The 15,859-nt window shown below is 48.1% G+C and overlaps 1 protein-coding gene across 5 annotated transcripts in view; it reads right to left on the bottom strand.

Annotated features, from left to right (window-relative positions):
* Positions 1–15,859, bottom strand: part of LOC144125816 (uncharacterized) — a 78,925-nt gene that overhangs the window by 37,415 nt on the left and 25,651 nt on the right. For all 5 annotated transcript variants that reach the window (XM_077659526.1, XM_077659527.1, XM_077659530.1 and 2 more), the window contains exons 9-10: positions 10,235–11,137; positions 6,816–7,214 (exon numbers count right to left, since the gene is read on the bottom strand). In XM_077659526.1, the coding sequence (XP_077515652.1) occupies positions 6,816–7,214; positions 10,235–11,137 (1,302 nt within the window). The remainder of the gene's footprint in view (positions 1–6,815; positions 7,215–10,234; positions 11,138–15,859) is intronic.

Genomic DNA, 15,859 nt, shown 5'->3' with positions numbered 1-15,859 from the left:
CTGCGCATGCGCCACAAGTAAAAAGAAAAAGAGGAGAAGCTCCTCACCATGCATGTACTACATACTCGCCCACGAATACGTTCCTCTTTCGCCGCCGCTGCGTTACCGCTCGTTCGCCGCTCGGAAACGCGGACACTCGCTTCTTCTTCCTTGTCACCAACGGCACATAGAGCTGCCGAGGAGGCTCACTGGCTAATGCACTCGGGTACTGAGCTGGTGTACCCAGGTTCAATACCGGCCGCGTCTCGATGGAGGCGAAACGCACCTGAGACAGCTACTGCGCAATTTTCTTTCCTCAAAACCAATTTTCAATTTCGAGCGCTGAATGATGTCAGCGCACGTTTAAAAACCCCAGATGGTCGGAATTATTGAAGCGGAAGCTCCACTCAGCTAGGTAAAGCCGACTTTGCCGTGCGTTGCCGGTTGACCTTCACGTGAGCGAGAGGTCGTGTGTGGCTACAGGCCTTACTATTATGTGGTCCGTCATGGTGTCGCACCACTTGACCTTTCGATTCACCGGTAGAATAGTAACGTGACAATCGCGTGATGTCGCGCAATGGATGGATGACAACTTTTATTTCCACCAAAAATGGAGACTCCTTACTACTCTCCGTCCCCAGCACGCAAATGCCGTTGTGACGTCAGTCTGGGCCCCAGCGTTCACTGGGTGACCAACCTCTCGCGATCAACAATTTGGCTCAGTGGGCGTACTGCCTATCCAGTGCGCGGAATGCACTCAACGTTACAGACGCCAAAGCCGCGTCTAGTTGCCCGATACACCACAGCGTTCGCTCTCTAGCCAGGTTCAGCAGCTGTTAAACCGCGGATAATTTTCTAGAGCCCTCCACTACAGCACCCCTTTCTGTGCCTTTGTGAAGCCTGTGATTAGCAAGTGTAACTGGCTCATAGGGCCAGTGGACACCTCAATAGCACTGTGAGTAGGCGATGGAGTCCACTTACAAATTGTGGGAGTTATGCGCCTTCCTTTTTTTCTCAAAACCAGTGCTGTATGCTTAGAACCCGACCACCGCGGCAGGTTTCCATGGAGGTGAAACGCAAAGGCGCCTGTGTGTGCTGTACGATGTCAGCGCAGGTTAAGAATCCCCAGGTGGTCGAAATTATTCCAGAGCCCTCCACTACGGCACCTCTTCTTTCACTCCCTCCTTTATCCCTTCCCTTGCTGGGCGCTTCAGGCGCCCGCCGAGATGAGAGACAGGTACTGCGCCATTTCCTTTCCCTAAAACCCAATTTTTTTAGACTCCTAGGCTCCAAAATGGAATAGGCGATGGAGTCCACTTACAAATTGTGGGAGTTATGCGCCTTCCTTTTTTTCTCAAAACCAGTGCTGTATGCTTAGAACCCGACCACCGCGGCAGGTTTCCATGGAGGTGAAACGCAAAGGCGCCTGTGTTGTACGATGTCAGCGCAGGTTAAGAATCCCCAGGTGGTCGAAATTATTCCAGAGCCCTCCACTACGGCACCTCTTCTTTCACTCCCTCCTTTATCCCTTCCCTTGCTGGGCCCTTCAGGCGCCCGCCGAGATGAGAGACAGGTACTGCGCCATTTCCTTTCCCTAAAACCCAATTTTTTTAGACTCCTAGGCTCCAAAATGGAATAGGCGATGGAGTCCACTTACAAATTGTGGGAGTTATGCGCCTTCCTTTTTTTCTCAAAACCAGTGCTGTATGCTTAGAACCCGACCACCGCGGCAGGTTTCCATGGAGGTGAAACGCAAAGGCGCCTGTGTGTGTTGTACGATGTCAGCGCAGGTTAAGAATCCCCAGGTGGTCGAAATTATTCCAGAGCCCTCCACTACGGCACCTCTTCTTTCACTCCCTCCTTTATCCCTTCCCTTGCTGGGCCCTTCAGGCGCCCGCCGAGATGAGAGACAGGTACTGCGCCATTTCCTTTCCCTAAAACCCAATTTTTTTAGACTCCTAGGCTCCAAAATGGAATAGGCGATGGAGTCCACTTACAAATTGTGGGAGTTATGCGCCTTCCTTTTTTTCTCAAAACCAGTGCTGTATGCTTAGAACCCGACCACCGCGGCAGGTTTCCATGGAGGTGAAACGCAAAGGCGCCTGTGTTGTACGATGTCAGCGCAGGTTAAGAATCCCCAGGTGGTCGAAATTATTCCAGAGCCCTCCACTACGGCACCTCTTCTTTCACTCCCTCCTTTATCCCTTCCCTTGCTGGGCCCTTCAGGCGCCCGCCGAGATGAGAGACAGGTACTGCGCCATTTCCTTTCCCTAAAACCCAATTTTTTTAGACTCCTAGGCTCCAAAATGGAATAGGCGATGGAGTCCACTTACAAATTGTGGGAGTTATGCGCCTTCCTTTTTTTCTCAAAACCAGTGCTGTATGCTTAGAACCCGACCACCGCGGCAGGTTTCCATGGAGGTGAAACGCAAAGGCGCCTGTGTTGTACGATGTCAGCGCAGGTTAAGAATCCCCAGGTGGTCGAAATTATTCCAGAGCCCTCCACTACGGCACCTCTTCTTTCACTCCCTCCTTTATCCCTTCCCTTGCTGGGCCCTTCAGGCGCCCGCCGAGATGAGAGACAGGTACTGCGCCATTTCCTTTCCTAAAACCCAATTTTTTTAGACTCCTAGGCTCCAAAATGGAATAGGCGATGGAGTCCACTTACAAATTGTGGGAGTTATGCGCCTTCCTTTTTTTCTCAAAACCAGTGCTGTATGCTTAGAACCCGACCACCGCGGCAGGTTTCCATGGAGGTGAAACGCAAAGGCGCCTGTGTGTGTTGTACGATGTCAGCGCAGGTTAAGAATCCCCAGGTGGTCGAAATTATTCCAGAGCCCTCCACTACGGCACCTCTTCTTTCACTCCCTCCTTTATCCCTTCCCTTGCTGGGCCCTTCAGGCGCCCGCCGAGATGAGAGACAGGTACTGCGCCATTTCCTTTCCCTAAAACCCAATTTTTTTAGACTCCTAGGCTCCAAAATGGAATAGGCGATGGAGTCCACTTACAAATTGTGGGAGTTATGCGCCTTTTTTTCTCAAAACCAGTGCTGTATGCTTAGAACCCGACCACCGCGGCAGGTTTCCATGGAGGTGAAACGCAAAGGCGCCTGTGTGTGTTGTACGATGTCAGCGCAGGTTAAGAATCCCCAGGTGGTCGAAATTATTCCAGAGCCCTCCACTACGGCACCTCTTCTTTCACTCCCTCCTTTATCCCTTCCCTTGCTGGGCGCTTCAGGCGCCCGCCGAGATGAGAGACAGGTACTGCGCCATTTCCTTTCCCTAAAACCCAATTTTTTTAGACTCCTAGGCTCCAAAATGGAATAGGCGATGGAGTCCACTTACAAATTGTGGGAGTTATGCGCCTTCCTTTTTTTCTCAAAACCAGTGCTGTATGCTTAGAACCCGACCACAGCGGCAGGTTTCCATGGAGGTGAAACGCAAAGGCGCCTGTGTGTGTTGTACGATGTCAGCGCAGGTTAAGAATCCCCAGGTGGTCGAAATTATTCCAGAGCCCTCCACTACGGCACCTCTTCTTTCACTCCCTCCTTTATCCCTTCCCTTGCTGGGCCCTTCAGGCGCCCACCGAGATGAGAGACAGGTACTGCGCCATTTCCTTTCCCTAAAACCCAATTTTTTTAGACTCCTAGGCTCCAAAATGGAATTGAGGTGTCCCAATCTCGCTTTGGGGTACCTGGAAGTGGTGTCCACGTATGCATGTGCACTCCACATATCACTACAGCGGAGGAGGTAGTTATCCCTAGTGCGTGCGCTCTCCACTTCCAAAGTTAAGGTTGTCATCATCCACTCAGAGTGGGCGGTTCTGAATTTCACCCATGGTCCTATTTCAGTCAAAGCCAGTCACATTCAATCTACCTTAACACCTCATCCTTCTGGTATAGGCTCTGAAGGTATTTGGGGGGGGGGGGGGGGGGGGGGCGCATGGGCTAGCTCCACGGTACTTTCCGAGCAGCTTATCATCCTGCCGCCAACATGCCCGCCACGGTGAGGAAGGACACCACAATCACTTCACGCGACCTGCTCCAATACTATTGTCTTTCTTGCCAACTCTATCCAGGTCCGCATTCAGAACTTAGAGGCCCTCCTTTGGTCCAATTCCAAACGAACACTTTTCCAAATCCCAACAGATCTCATACCATCTTTCCCGAATGCTATGCCCCGACGTGTAAATACTGTGCAATTTCAGCAGACTTCTAGAGTTGACCACGGCAATACACTGCCACATGCCATATTTGGGAGGCTCGCCTACGCAGCTCTACCCTGTACGACCACCAAGCACTCATCAGTTTGGTTTGTGGGGGTGTGTAAAGTCTTAAAGCGATTAAGGCTATGAGGGACGCAGCAGTGAAGGGCTCTGGAAATTTCGACCACCTGGGGTTCTTTAACATGCACTGACATCGCACAGTACACGGGCCTCTAGAATTTCGCCTCCACCGAAATTCGACCACCGCTGCCGGGATCAAACTCATGTCTTTCGAGTTAGCAGCCTAGCGGCATAACCACTGAGCCACCGCAGCAGGTGTTAAATGCTAGCTGGAAACAAACTTTTATGGTGCCTTCGGGTGACGGCACTCGTGGAGTATCCTGCACACTCATGCGGTGCCACGCGTTCGGCTGGCCACCACTCGTGCAGTTCTGTACGTTTGGCTGGGGCGGGCATGATGCGAGTGCGCGGCACCTTGCCACCGTGGTGAATGATGGTGCAGTGTGATGCTATCCCGTCGTGTGCGAGCAGAAGACGCTGTTGTCGCACAGAATTTCGCTCTACAGTGACTAATAAGAAGCTTCAACAAAGAGGAAAAATAGATGCAGCATTTCAAGAGGGCATATTTCATAGAAATGTTGAACATGATAGCAGCTGTGATGCATTCCCTCGCGCAGCAATCATGCAGCCACCAGCCGACATGCATGAGAAAATTGAAGGTTTGTCAAGATTTTCACCCTGCTAGTCCTACCTTAGCTCATGCAGCGGTCAGCATATGCTGTTTATCCGGAATGTGTGCACTTTATAACATTGTACTTTTTGTCAACACATATACAAGTTAAAGGACATCAATAATGCGGCAACGTGGTGAGGTGAAATTGGATTGCGAATTGCCTACACATATTTTCAGCAGTTACTCTAGCTGACGCTCCACAACTTATACATCAAAACTGGTCACGTAATGCTGTGCTGTGGTATCTGACAAACCTGTACCATTATAATCGGAGCACCTCGCAATCATGCGCGTGGATCCAGCATTGCCCACAATTTCTACAAACATGTGGTTCATGCACTGTCCAGCGCGCTGCAACTGAAGCACTTGCTAATTGTACAAATTGGTAATTGCGGACAACTGCGTCGGCCGCTGGTAAGGATGGCCTCTAAGCAAATCAGAGAGTCTTGGAGGCTGCGGTAAACAGAGGGCAGAAAGAGCGATGCCACTCTGCAAATGTTTCTCATGTTCGGCTGAGGTGTAAAAGGACCTGCAACTCTTATCCTGCTTGAAATCACTCCTTGTCTCAGCTGAAGACACCACTAGTCTACATTCCTGTTTTTCTTTCTCTAAAGGTGTGGTTGAGGTGTCCGCCAGCAAAGTGATCCAGCTATGTGTCCTCCCTTTCCTCAAATCCAGCAGAACCTCTAGACTGGGAATAAAGCTAGACTGGGGAATCTTATTCACGATCTAAGCACTCTCTTGGTTTTGAAGAAAGGAAAGCTGCATTGCTGGCTCATTTTGTAGGTGAACATTTGAACAGCACCCTGAGAAAATGCAACAGCAGCCCACAGAATGTTACGCCTGTCATTGTAATAACTTATAACAAAGATATTACAGCTTACATTCTAAACTGTGGGGTTTTAGCATCCCGAAGCAACACATGGGCCTTGTGAGAAGCCGTAGTATAGGGTTCTGGATTAATACAGAACATCTGCAATCTTAAATGTGCACTGACAACGCATAGCATACGGGTGCCCTTTTGCGTTTCATCTCCATCGTTATGCCTCCATCGCTGGTTGCACGGCTGAGATCGGGTTCCTGCCTGAATCGGTAAGCGACAATGCCGGACCAAAAAATTCGCAACAGCTCAGACACCTTAGAGTCACAGTATAAATATTCTGAGTACTGCGTTTCTTTTACTCACGCCGCCGGGTCTGGTCCGTTCACATTATCTCCGAAGTTAGCTGCGCCAACTAAGCAGAGGTTTAATTTGTCACATATAATCAAGACGTTGTGAAGACGGGATACACAGGGAACAACCGAACATGAGTCAGGGATGGCCATGAAGGTTCCCAATCTGGTGGTGGAGAGAGGAGGGTCGAGTAAAGAGGAATAAAACAGAAAACAAAAACAAATACAGAGGGGATCCTACACAGTGATGCGGCATTTCTGCATCAGCAGTACAATTTAAATTTTCATCTCTTCAAACTAGTTTTTAACATTTTGCATTTTAATTGCGTCTTTCAGATTTTGTGCCCCAGGCAACTACTGCAGTGCACCTCTCTCTTTCCCTCTTGCACTCCTTCACTCTGCCCTCCAACCCTTCAATCACAATGCGCACAACAACACATTCTGAGAAAACGATGGTCATACTGCTAACGCAGAAAAAACTACAGACATATGCAGATATAGAACACTGCCTTACAGAGTGCCACTCAGCCTTTCAGTTTCCCGCCTATCTTTATTCCCCCCCCCCCCACCCCCCGTGGCCCATCTTGCTCGCCTCCCGGGACCTGAACCTGCAACGCACCCTCGTCACCTTGGCACACGACCTGTTAAATGCCTAATATAAAGGCTGTTACAGCACACCACCACCAATGCCATGAGCAGCACATACCGGGCCAGGCTCCTTCACGGCGGATGGCCCAGTGGCAGAGCCAGCTCCTGCAGACATACTGTCATCGTCCTCGGCAAGGTCTGCTTCCTCCGCAGCGAGTGTGTCTGTGCCACCTTCGCGCATAGCACGCACCTTCTCGGTTGCCCGCTCTACTGCCCGCTGTCGGTCAGTGCCACAAACCTCCACCATGGTGCCGTCAGCCATTACTACAAACACTCGGTTGCGGCGGCTTCGTGGCTGTGTCAGCTTCTTGCGACCACGGCGTGCTGCCAGCATTTTGCGTTGCTGAGGCGACAGGTGGTGCATGGGGTGTGGAGGGTACTTGCGTGGTCGGCCTACTTTTTTCTTTGGCACCTCTGGCACTAAGGACGCTGAGGGGTCGACGTCCTCGCCCACCACCTGGAAAAAACGTGGAGCAAACAGCTAGGACACCTTCGGATGTGCCCTGTAAATGATTCTTAAAAATGAAACTCGCATACGCCAGACCACAGCAAATAAGACAAGAATGCTGAAGAGAATGATAAATTCTGCTGCTGTACAAACATCTTATTGACACCTGTTGTCACTACAAGCAAGGTATGTAACCTACACGCCTTAAAACAACACAATGCAAGACAAGGCAAACAAAGGCCCAAGGAGAGCCTCAATACACTAGCCAGCCTTTCGACAAGGGCACTTGTCTCCATCTGGGTGAATACCAAATCGCAGATTGAGAGAGATCAGTGTCCCAAGGTTGCAACTACAGTCGAACCTCATTATAACAAAACTTTATAATTAAATAATAGATATGAAGGAATGACAATTCACCTTGGAAGCTCAGTCAACAGTGGCTATAATGAAGCTACAGCTATAACGAAGTAATCGTCGCGCCCCTTCAACTTCATTATAATGAGTTTCCATTTTAATCAAGAATAGTGCTTGTATAAGTTGTAAAATTAGCAGAACCGAAAGACACGCAGTGATGCCCCTTGTGAGTCCCAGCAACCATGCCCTGTCAAATGAATTCTTCGCCAGCCATGATTAGCAAATCCCTTTCGTGCACAATGCTCTTTCAATGGGAAGAAAGCAATGTGATTGTGCTGCTGGGATGTGGGAATGTGAAGCGTCACTTGCTTTGTGTGCCACACAGCCAGTTGGTCTGAAGATATAACTTCACAACTAAAACCAAAGCAAAAGCTCATTTGTGTTCTTTCCAAATGATGAGGTAGCCGTGTCGTGTGAGGAAACTTCCCCGCTTTACAGAACAAAGGGTGGTTAACAGTAGTGATGCCAACTGTTAGTACATATTGTAACAAAAGGCCATCTAATCGGTAGGTTAGGCAAACTGTGTTTGTTTCCTCTGATTCACTGAGAGCTCAGAAGATTATACACCATAAAAAGATGTAACACAGCCCACGTTGCATGAGAGGTGTTTGCAGAGAAGAAGAAACAGTACCAGTGTTCTAAAAAATCTACTAGTCCAGCTAACACACTCAGTCAGCCAATCTCTGGCCCGATTCCTGCGCTTTGCAGACTTCGGCATAAAATGCACGAAAAGCAGCACTACTACGATGCCCTACTGTTACATACCAGTACGGCTACCCATCATTTTGAGACGCAGCACAGAGAATTATGCCACAAAAAATCTGCAAAAATGGTTGCACCTGCTGCCAGTAACACAGTAGAACCTTGAATATTATTATTTTTTTGACTGAGATTAATTCAGCTGACACTCAGGTCCTGTCAAAGTTGTCTGCATTCGAACGGGCAAGCCCCACTAATAATCCGAACCCATCAAGCTGTGAAATGGTTAATCTGAACAAAAATGGCACTGGCACAGGCAGCTGCTCGTAAAAATTTTATGGCAGGAAGCTCAAAAATGAAAAAAGTGTTGGTGAGCCTTAACACAAAATAGAAAATCTTGACAGGTCAACTGTGCACAACGTGCATCTATTAATCGTGCCATGTGGGAGTGCACGTGCACATTCAGGCACAGTAAAACCTTGTTAATTCGAAACTTCAGATAATTCGGACTACCTACCAACAAAGTCCAACTGAACGCCCATGTAAGTCTATGGCTTTGGAGGCTTGTTTATTCGAACGTCCCAGTGCTGGCACAATTAATTTGATTGGGTTTCCGAAGTGGCGCAGTGTCGAGGTATGACAGGCACGGCAAGCGATCGTCCAGATATTCGTTGTCATGCCTGAACTGCATATCACACTGGTTCCCGCACCCCTCTGACTTGCGCAAAACAGCAGGTGCGTTGCCAATCGGCATGCCAGCATCGATAGGCCGAGTCCGGCCACATAGTTTCATTTTTGGAGCTTTGCCGCCAGCCCGAGCCTATTGCTGCCTGCTGTATAGAACAATGATTGCCTTGTCACTGATTTCGTTTTCATTTGTTCTGTTTTTTGAAGGCTTTTTGACGCTCCAGCACTAATAAGCACTTTCCTCGCTTCCATCCATGCAGTATTTCCATTCTGCAGCGCGCTGAAACTCCGTCCACGTCACATGCTGTTTATGTTTGCGCAGTGAAGCATCCTCACATGCGACAGCACATGTGAAGGAGCTCCAGCGCTACCACGTCGCACAATGAAAGGATCTACTAAAACCCTTACCATAAGAAGCAGTTTTGCTTCCGATATTCGGATAGGGTGCATGAATTGAAGAATTTGACGGAACTGCAAAAAGATGCCACTGTCACGCAGTTTTAATTTTAAAAGGCGATGATGATTGCCCAGCTTTTCACAGAATAAATATTAATTTTCAGCAAACGGTTTTTGGCAGTTTTTGGTGGGAGAGGGCCATTCGATAATTCGACATTCAGATAATCCGGGCATTTTTCCCATTCCCCTAAGTCCGAATTAACAAGGTTTACTGTAGTGCGCTGCGCTTGACATCGGCAAACAAAAAAATTGAAGGCATAACAGTCAACATGCACCCAAGGTAAAGTGTTCTGGTGAGTGTTCTGCTGCCACTGGCTTTTGTCATCATGCTTTGGGGTTCCTGGAGCTGAGAATTAATCTTGAAGCTAGCAAAGCCTTACTGTTCACACTTTGCAAATCAGATAAGCTGAGAAGTGAGACGCAAGTTACTGTAGATATAGTAGTTAAAACTGTGGCTTTATTGTGAGCATGCAATTTTCACTTCAAAAAGCGCCACCGTTCTACTTTGCTAACAATCTTAGCTAAAGTGAGCACAATGTTGTGCTTCCACTGCAATTCACCGATTTGTCCTCGAAGAATTGGGGCAAGGCAACACAAGTTGAAAGGTTTTTATGAACCCTAGTCTGCATGCTGCTAAGGAGCAGGGGCCATAGTCCAGCAATATAGAGTCACCCGGCAGATTTGAACTTGACTTGATTTGGAACAATTTACAGTACCCCTGGAGTTCAAATTAACGAGTTCCATTCTAGGTGAAAATACACTAAGGAACTGACCTCAACAACAGTCTTGCACTTAGTTGACCGAGATAGGGCAGGTACGAACTCTGTATCCTCATCATCATAGTAGAAGTCGTCCCTGGCTGGCCGTCGCCGCTTGCGGCCTCTGCGTGACGGTGTTGGCACAGGCAAAGTAGTCTTCCGTGGCCTCCCAGGTCCCCTGTGGTACGCCATTTGTCGTGATGGTGATGAGAACATGCCAATGGCTTTCATGCGTGCCCTAGCAACTGTTGCAGGCTTGCGGTAAGGAGTATCGAACGAACCCCCCACCGCCTCCTCATCCTCCAAAGAGCCCAGTTGCACTACTTCCACATTGATCGTCCGTGGCTCTTCCTGCGGCTTGGACACCAATGCACCTCCCTCCTTTGCTTCTGCACCTTCACTTGATGGTCCAGCAGCCCCTTTGATCTCTGGGTGCTTGGGACCCAAAACAACCACAGGATTCAGGTCTGCCCTGTCCAAGCAGCTCACTTGCCGATGGTCACCTTTGACAGTAATGTACTTTCCAGGATCATCTGGCTTCGGGATGTAGATGATCGCGATAGACTCAGAGTCCTCAGGCTTTGCCTCATCTGATGTAGCTGTGGTGCTGGCCATATCACTGGCAGCCACTTCATGAACACTGGTTACAGCTGCAGTTCGCTTGACTGGCATGGCACTAGCTGATACAGTGGCTGTTCTTGTCGGCGATAAGAGCGACTCTGGGCTTCGTGGCCGCTTGCTACACACTGTCTTTATAAAGTCTTTTGCCGCTGCTTTGCTGCTGCGGCCTCTCCGACCTGGCTCGGGTGTTCGTACAGCAGTTTCATCTCCTTGCCGATGTAGACCTAATGCTGAGAAGATGCGCTTGTGGGTGGTTCCTTCAGTATCCTCACTGGCTTTCTCACCTTCTTCCAGACTCTGAAAAATGTAAAAAGGACACCAGAGTAACACAGCTCTCTGGTTACAAGGTCCAGAACACTTTGCCACTGTATAATTTTTAGCAAAAATACTTAACTGGTGGCTTTAATGCAAACCCAGTGGTACTATTCTGTAAGAGTTTTTGAATGATTCTGATAACAGCAACCTCCTGAAGCATACAACTGCAGTTCGTACTAATGAATATGCTCTCTGTCATTCAGTATTCACTCTCACACTGGTATGCACTTCAGTCTATAAGCCTTTACAAGACACAAGCCAGTTCCTAAGCCCCGTATAACAGTGGGATACATTTATATCTCTCTTATTCTTACTGCACAGTGAGCCTCCATTGTCAGCTATAACATTTTTATGTGCTACATGTACACTGCTCCACTGGCTCCCAGAATGCCTTTGTGGCTAATTGTAGTCCATGTCAAGCATAATATCACGATGTCACACGTGGCAACTGCACATGTTGCATCGCTGCATCGCTTCTTTCCTCGAATTCATTGGCTACCCCTCATGCATACTAAAGCGAGATATGGCCAAGACGATCATAATCAGATGGTGTGCACCCTGCTTGTTCATACAAGTGAATTTGGCCAAGGTGGTCCTAGAGAGTCCACGTTCTGCTTGTTCATTCGATCTGTCCAAGTTAGGTTAAAGACATAAAGCCGTTAACTGTGCAGGAGACTTTAATCTGCGGATGAGTACCTCAGCACCAACACCTACTAGAAGTGTCAATTACAGACCACACTTTCTAAAACAATTGAGAAAGAAAAATGCACAGACGTGCACAATACAAACGTATTTACTCGCATAATAGGCATACCCCCAGTTTGGTCGCGAAAAATCAGATTTTTTTTTATTTTTGTGCATAATAGGCGCAACCCCAAACTTGGCGGTGTGATCAATACCGTATTTATAGTGCAACACACAGCCGTCGAAAAAAATAAAAGGCGCATCAACGGGCAACAAACAGCTCTTCCATAAACTACCGATACCTCCGAACTGCCGCGCTGAAAATGCACGCTTTTCGCTACCTTCACTGTGGCAGCTCGGAAACTCTCGGAGGCCACGTATAGGTACAAGGTCGGAGGCGAATCGACACAAGCGACAGTGTCATCGTCATCAACGGGCCGTTATCACCATCACGTAAAGAAGCCACCATAACAAAACACCACATTCCGCCATTTTGCAAGCGGCATGCTGTTGGTGCAGTTGTATTGTTCACAATGGAGAAGTACGTGAACTACACGGCTGCATTCAAACTGAAAGCTGTGCAGCATGCACTTGAAAACGGAAACCGTGCTGCAAGCCGACATTTCAGTGTCGGGGAAACCAGCATTCGCTACTGGTGAGAACAGCGGGAAAAACATCAGGCCAGCAACAAGTCACGACGGGCCTTCCGTGGTGCAAAATCCAGAAAGTATCCTTAAGTGGAGCAGCAACTCATTCAGCACATACGGGAACTGCGACAGGACTGTTGTGCTGTGTCCCTCGAAATAATGCAGACCGAGGTGTGCAGAATTGCCCGACCACAAGGCATCGAGGCCAATGATTTCAAGGCAAGCTCCGGATGGACAACGTGCTTCTTGCAACACCATGGACTTGCCCTGAGAAGGCGGACATCGTTGTGCCAACGCTTGCCCTCGGCATACGAGGACGAGGTAGTGGAGTTTCACCGCTTTGTTATACGGCTCCGGCAGCAAAAGAACTTCATTTAATCTCAGATTGGGAACGCAGACCAGACCCCGCTCTGTTTCAACATGCCGAGAAACACGACTGTGAAGGAGAAAGGTGCACGAAGCGTGCTTATTAGAACATCTGGCGCAGAAAAGCTAAGATGTACTGTAATGTTGGCAGTGACTGCGGACGGGCGCAAACTGCCGCCTTACATTATTTTTAAACGTAAGACTCTGCCAAAAGGAAATTTCGGTGGAGAAATCTACGTCAGGGTCCAGGAGAGAGGCTGGATGAATGAAGAATTGATGGTGGATTGGATTAAGACAGTCGGGGGCGGCGGCCGGGCGCTCTGTTGTATCCGGCCATGCTCATTTTGGACAGCTTTCGTGGGCACCTCGTGGAAGGTGTAAGAGAAGAAGAGAAGGTGTACGAGAGGAAGGTGTACAGCACACATCACTTACATATACCTTCGGGCACAGATGATTCATTAACACTAAGGTGGGTAAGAAACCAGTTTACAATTGTCTGAACAGCACCGCCTCAGCTCGGCTCAGCCCTGGGTGCGGTGGTGGGAAAGTCCTTCGAGCCAGGCAGTGAAACTGTGTAAGTTCGTTGAAAAATTTACGGAAATTTTACCCCGCATAATAGGCGCACCCCAAACTTCGAGCCGGATTTTCTGAGAAAAAAGTGCGCCTATTATGCGCGTAAATACGGTACCCAGTGGCTCTTCAGTTAGGCTAGACATACAGTAGAGCCCCTCTATAGCAAAGTCACTCCACCTAGCAAAAATGCAAAAATCTTTACTATACCAGTTGTGCGTGACGGAATGGCTCTGGCTGCTTACTAAACACAAAGCGCTGTTTTATAAAGGAAACAGTAAGAAGTACCTTACATCCTGCTTTTATCATTCCTTTATGTGTTAATTATTTATTTCAGTTATCACATTTCATGTTATCACATTTTTGATTTTGTTTACACCTTGTGGAAGTGCCATATTTGCACCAATATAATGCGGATTTCATTCCATATGATAACAAAAGCTTCGCATGAACATAGCGTAATCTTCCACAGCCTTACCGCGATTTAAGATGCAATAAGTTAAGAAACGCATGCGGTGCAGTCAAGCGCGGTAAAACTGCTCACTCAGTGCCGCCGCTTCCCCATGCTTTGCTCTGCAGCGCTACAAATGTTTGCCCTTTTCTTCCCTTCCCTACTCCCCACTGCACATTTACTGTCTTTCCTTTCTCAGTGACTCGCGCTGCCTTCTTTCTGCATTCATAGCCAACTTTGCTTTCTTTTCCATGCGCGCCACGTGCTTTGTCTCATGGCCCCAACGACTTCGAAAAGCTGGCTTCCTCCCACAGCTTCCGAGCTTAGTGGTGAAGCTATCTAAAAAAAAAAAAAAGAAAACGGCTTTGTTTTTGGTATCCATCTGCCTCCGAATGTTGGCCTCGTGCGTACTGTGTAGTCATCATTCCAAAGGATGTATGTCACCATGACCAGATGCTCTTTACTATAGCTGCTTCTTTAAAAAAAAAAATCACTATAACCGAGAAAAAAAAAATAATGTAGTCATCTATGAAAGGCTAAATGGGATCGCAGTTTCACTTTACTATATCCGAGTTTTACTACATCCTAGGTTTACTATAGTGGGGTTCTACTGTATTGCACAATTTATGGCACCAGGTGACAAGCTTTGGACCAGCTGGCCACATCATTCTGCTGTGCAAGCTGGCCTTATTTCATAGAAAGCAAACACAATGAAAGACGGGTGCAAGGCAGAGTTGCCAATGTTTGATATGCAAAGTGCACCAGCCCCAGTACTCCCAGCACAAAAACCAGTCTACAGTACGGCTTGTGGATTGCAAAGCATGCCTGCAGAGGAGAAGACATGCTTCAGCTACAATTAAGCTGTGGATACCAGTTGCAAAGTAACATGTGCTGAGAGCACTTCATCAAGGCACAGCCGGACTGAAGGGAGCAATGTGCACACTTGTCGCTGCCCTACAATCCAGACGTAGTAAAGAGAGCACCTAGCGGAGGTGCTAGCATCGGAGCACCTTCAACCCCTTGCAGCGCAAGTCTGTGTACTGCGACGCAACCATTCTCACTCCGTGACCGCGGTAGGTTGACGGCGAACAATGCTGGCCTGTTCTGTTTCTTTGAGTGGCGTGCTGTGGTTAGAGTTGGGGCACCGTCTCAATAAGAAGTAGTGCCGTGTATAAGTGAACCTTATCAAAAAAAAAAAAAATCCAAACTGAGGTTTGGACGAGTGACGGGTAGTACATGCCCCATGCCGATGAACGTCCTCGGCACGGCACATGAGGCTCCATGCATGAAAAAAAAAAGCCACTAAAAAATTCACTTCCACTAAAAAATTTTGAAATTGTGAGCCGTTTTCCTGGCTCATTCGGGCTGGCAACTGCTTCCTCAGACAAGTGGGAGGTAGTGCAAGAGCAAACTGCCAACAATCCCTAGGGCTTGCGTCGTGCTGAATTCCGAAACTTCAAGACCATTTACAGTGTGGTTTGCCGCAAGTCAGTTGGGCCACACATAAGTGTGGAAGGCAAGGTGGAGTGCAATTTCACTTTTGATCTCCACAGGCTTTAGACTTCTGTTCTCATGATCGCATCTTTATGCGTTTATTGCTTGGAATTGCAGTGGTGACATCCCCCAGGAAAAGGAAACTACAAAACAAAGTGTGATGATGAGACAAAGCGGGAAGGGGGGGGGGTTTGTCCAGCAAGGGCTATAAGCTGGAGGTGTCAACGGTCATGTAAGAATATAAGATAATCACAAAGTTATTCCAATAAAGGTATCGTGTTCCCGCATTGAAATTTTTTGCCTGGGTCCCATTTCTTTGCTGTCCCGAAGTATTTCGAAAACGCGATTAATTCAAATACTTTTTTTTTGTGGTCCCAATGAATTCAAATTAACGAGGTGTTACTGTATCTTTCTTCCTTTTCACTGTTTTCGCACAATGGGACTTCTCTACAAGTCCTGCACATTGCTAGGCTGCTCAGTGCAGTACAGAAA

This window comes from Amblyomma americanum, chromosome 3 (assembly GCF_052857255.1).
Source record: "Amblyomma americanum isolate KBUSLIRL-KWMA chromosome 3, ASM5285725v1, whole genome shotgun sequence".
Lineage (NCBI taxonomy): Eukaryota > Metazoa > Arthropoda > Arachnida > Ixodida > Ixodidae > Amblyomma > Amblyomma americanum.
Note: the sequence above shows the minus strand (reverse complement) of the source record. Positions and strands in the feature narration are given on the sequence as shown.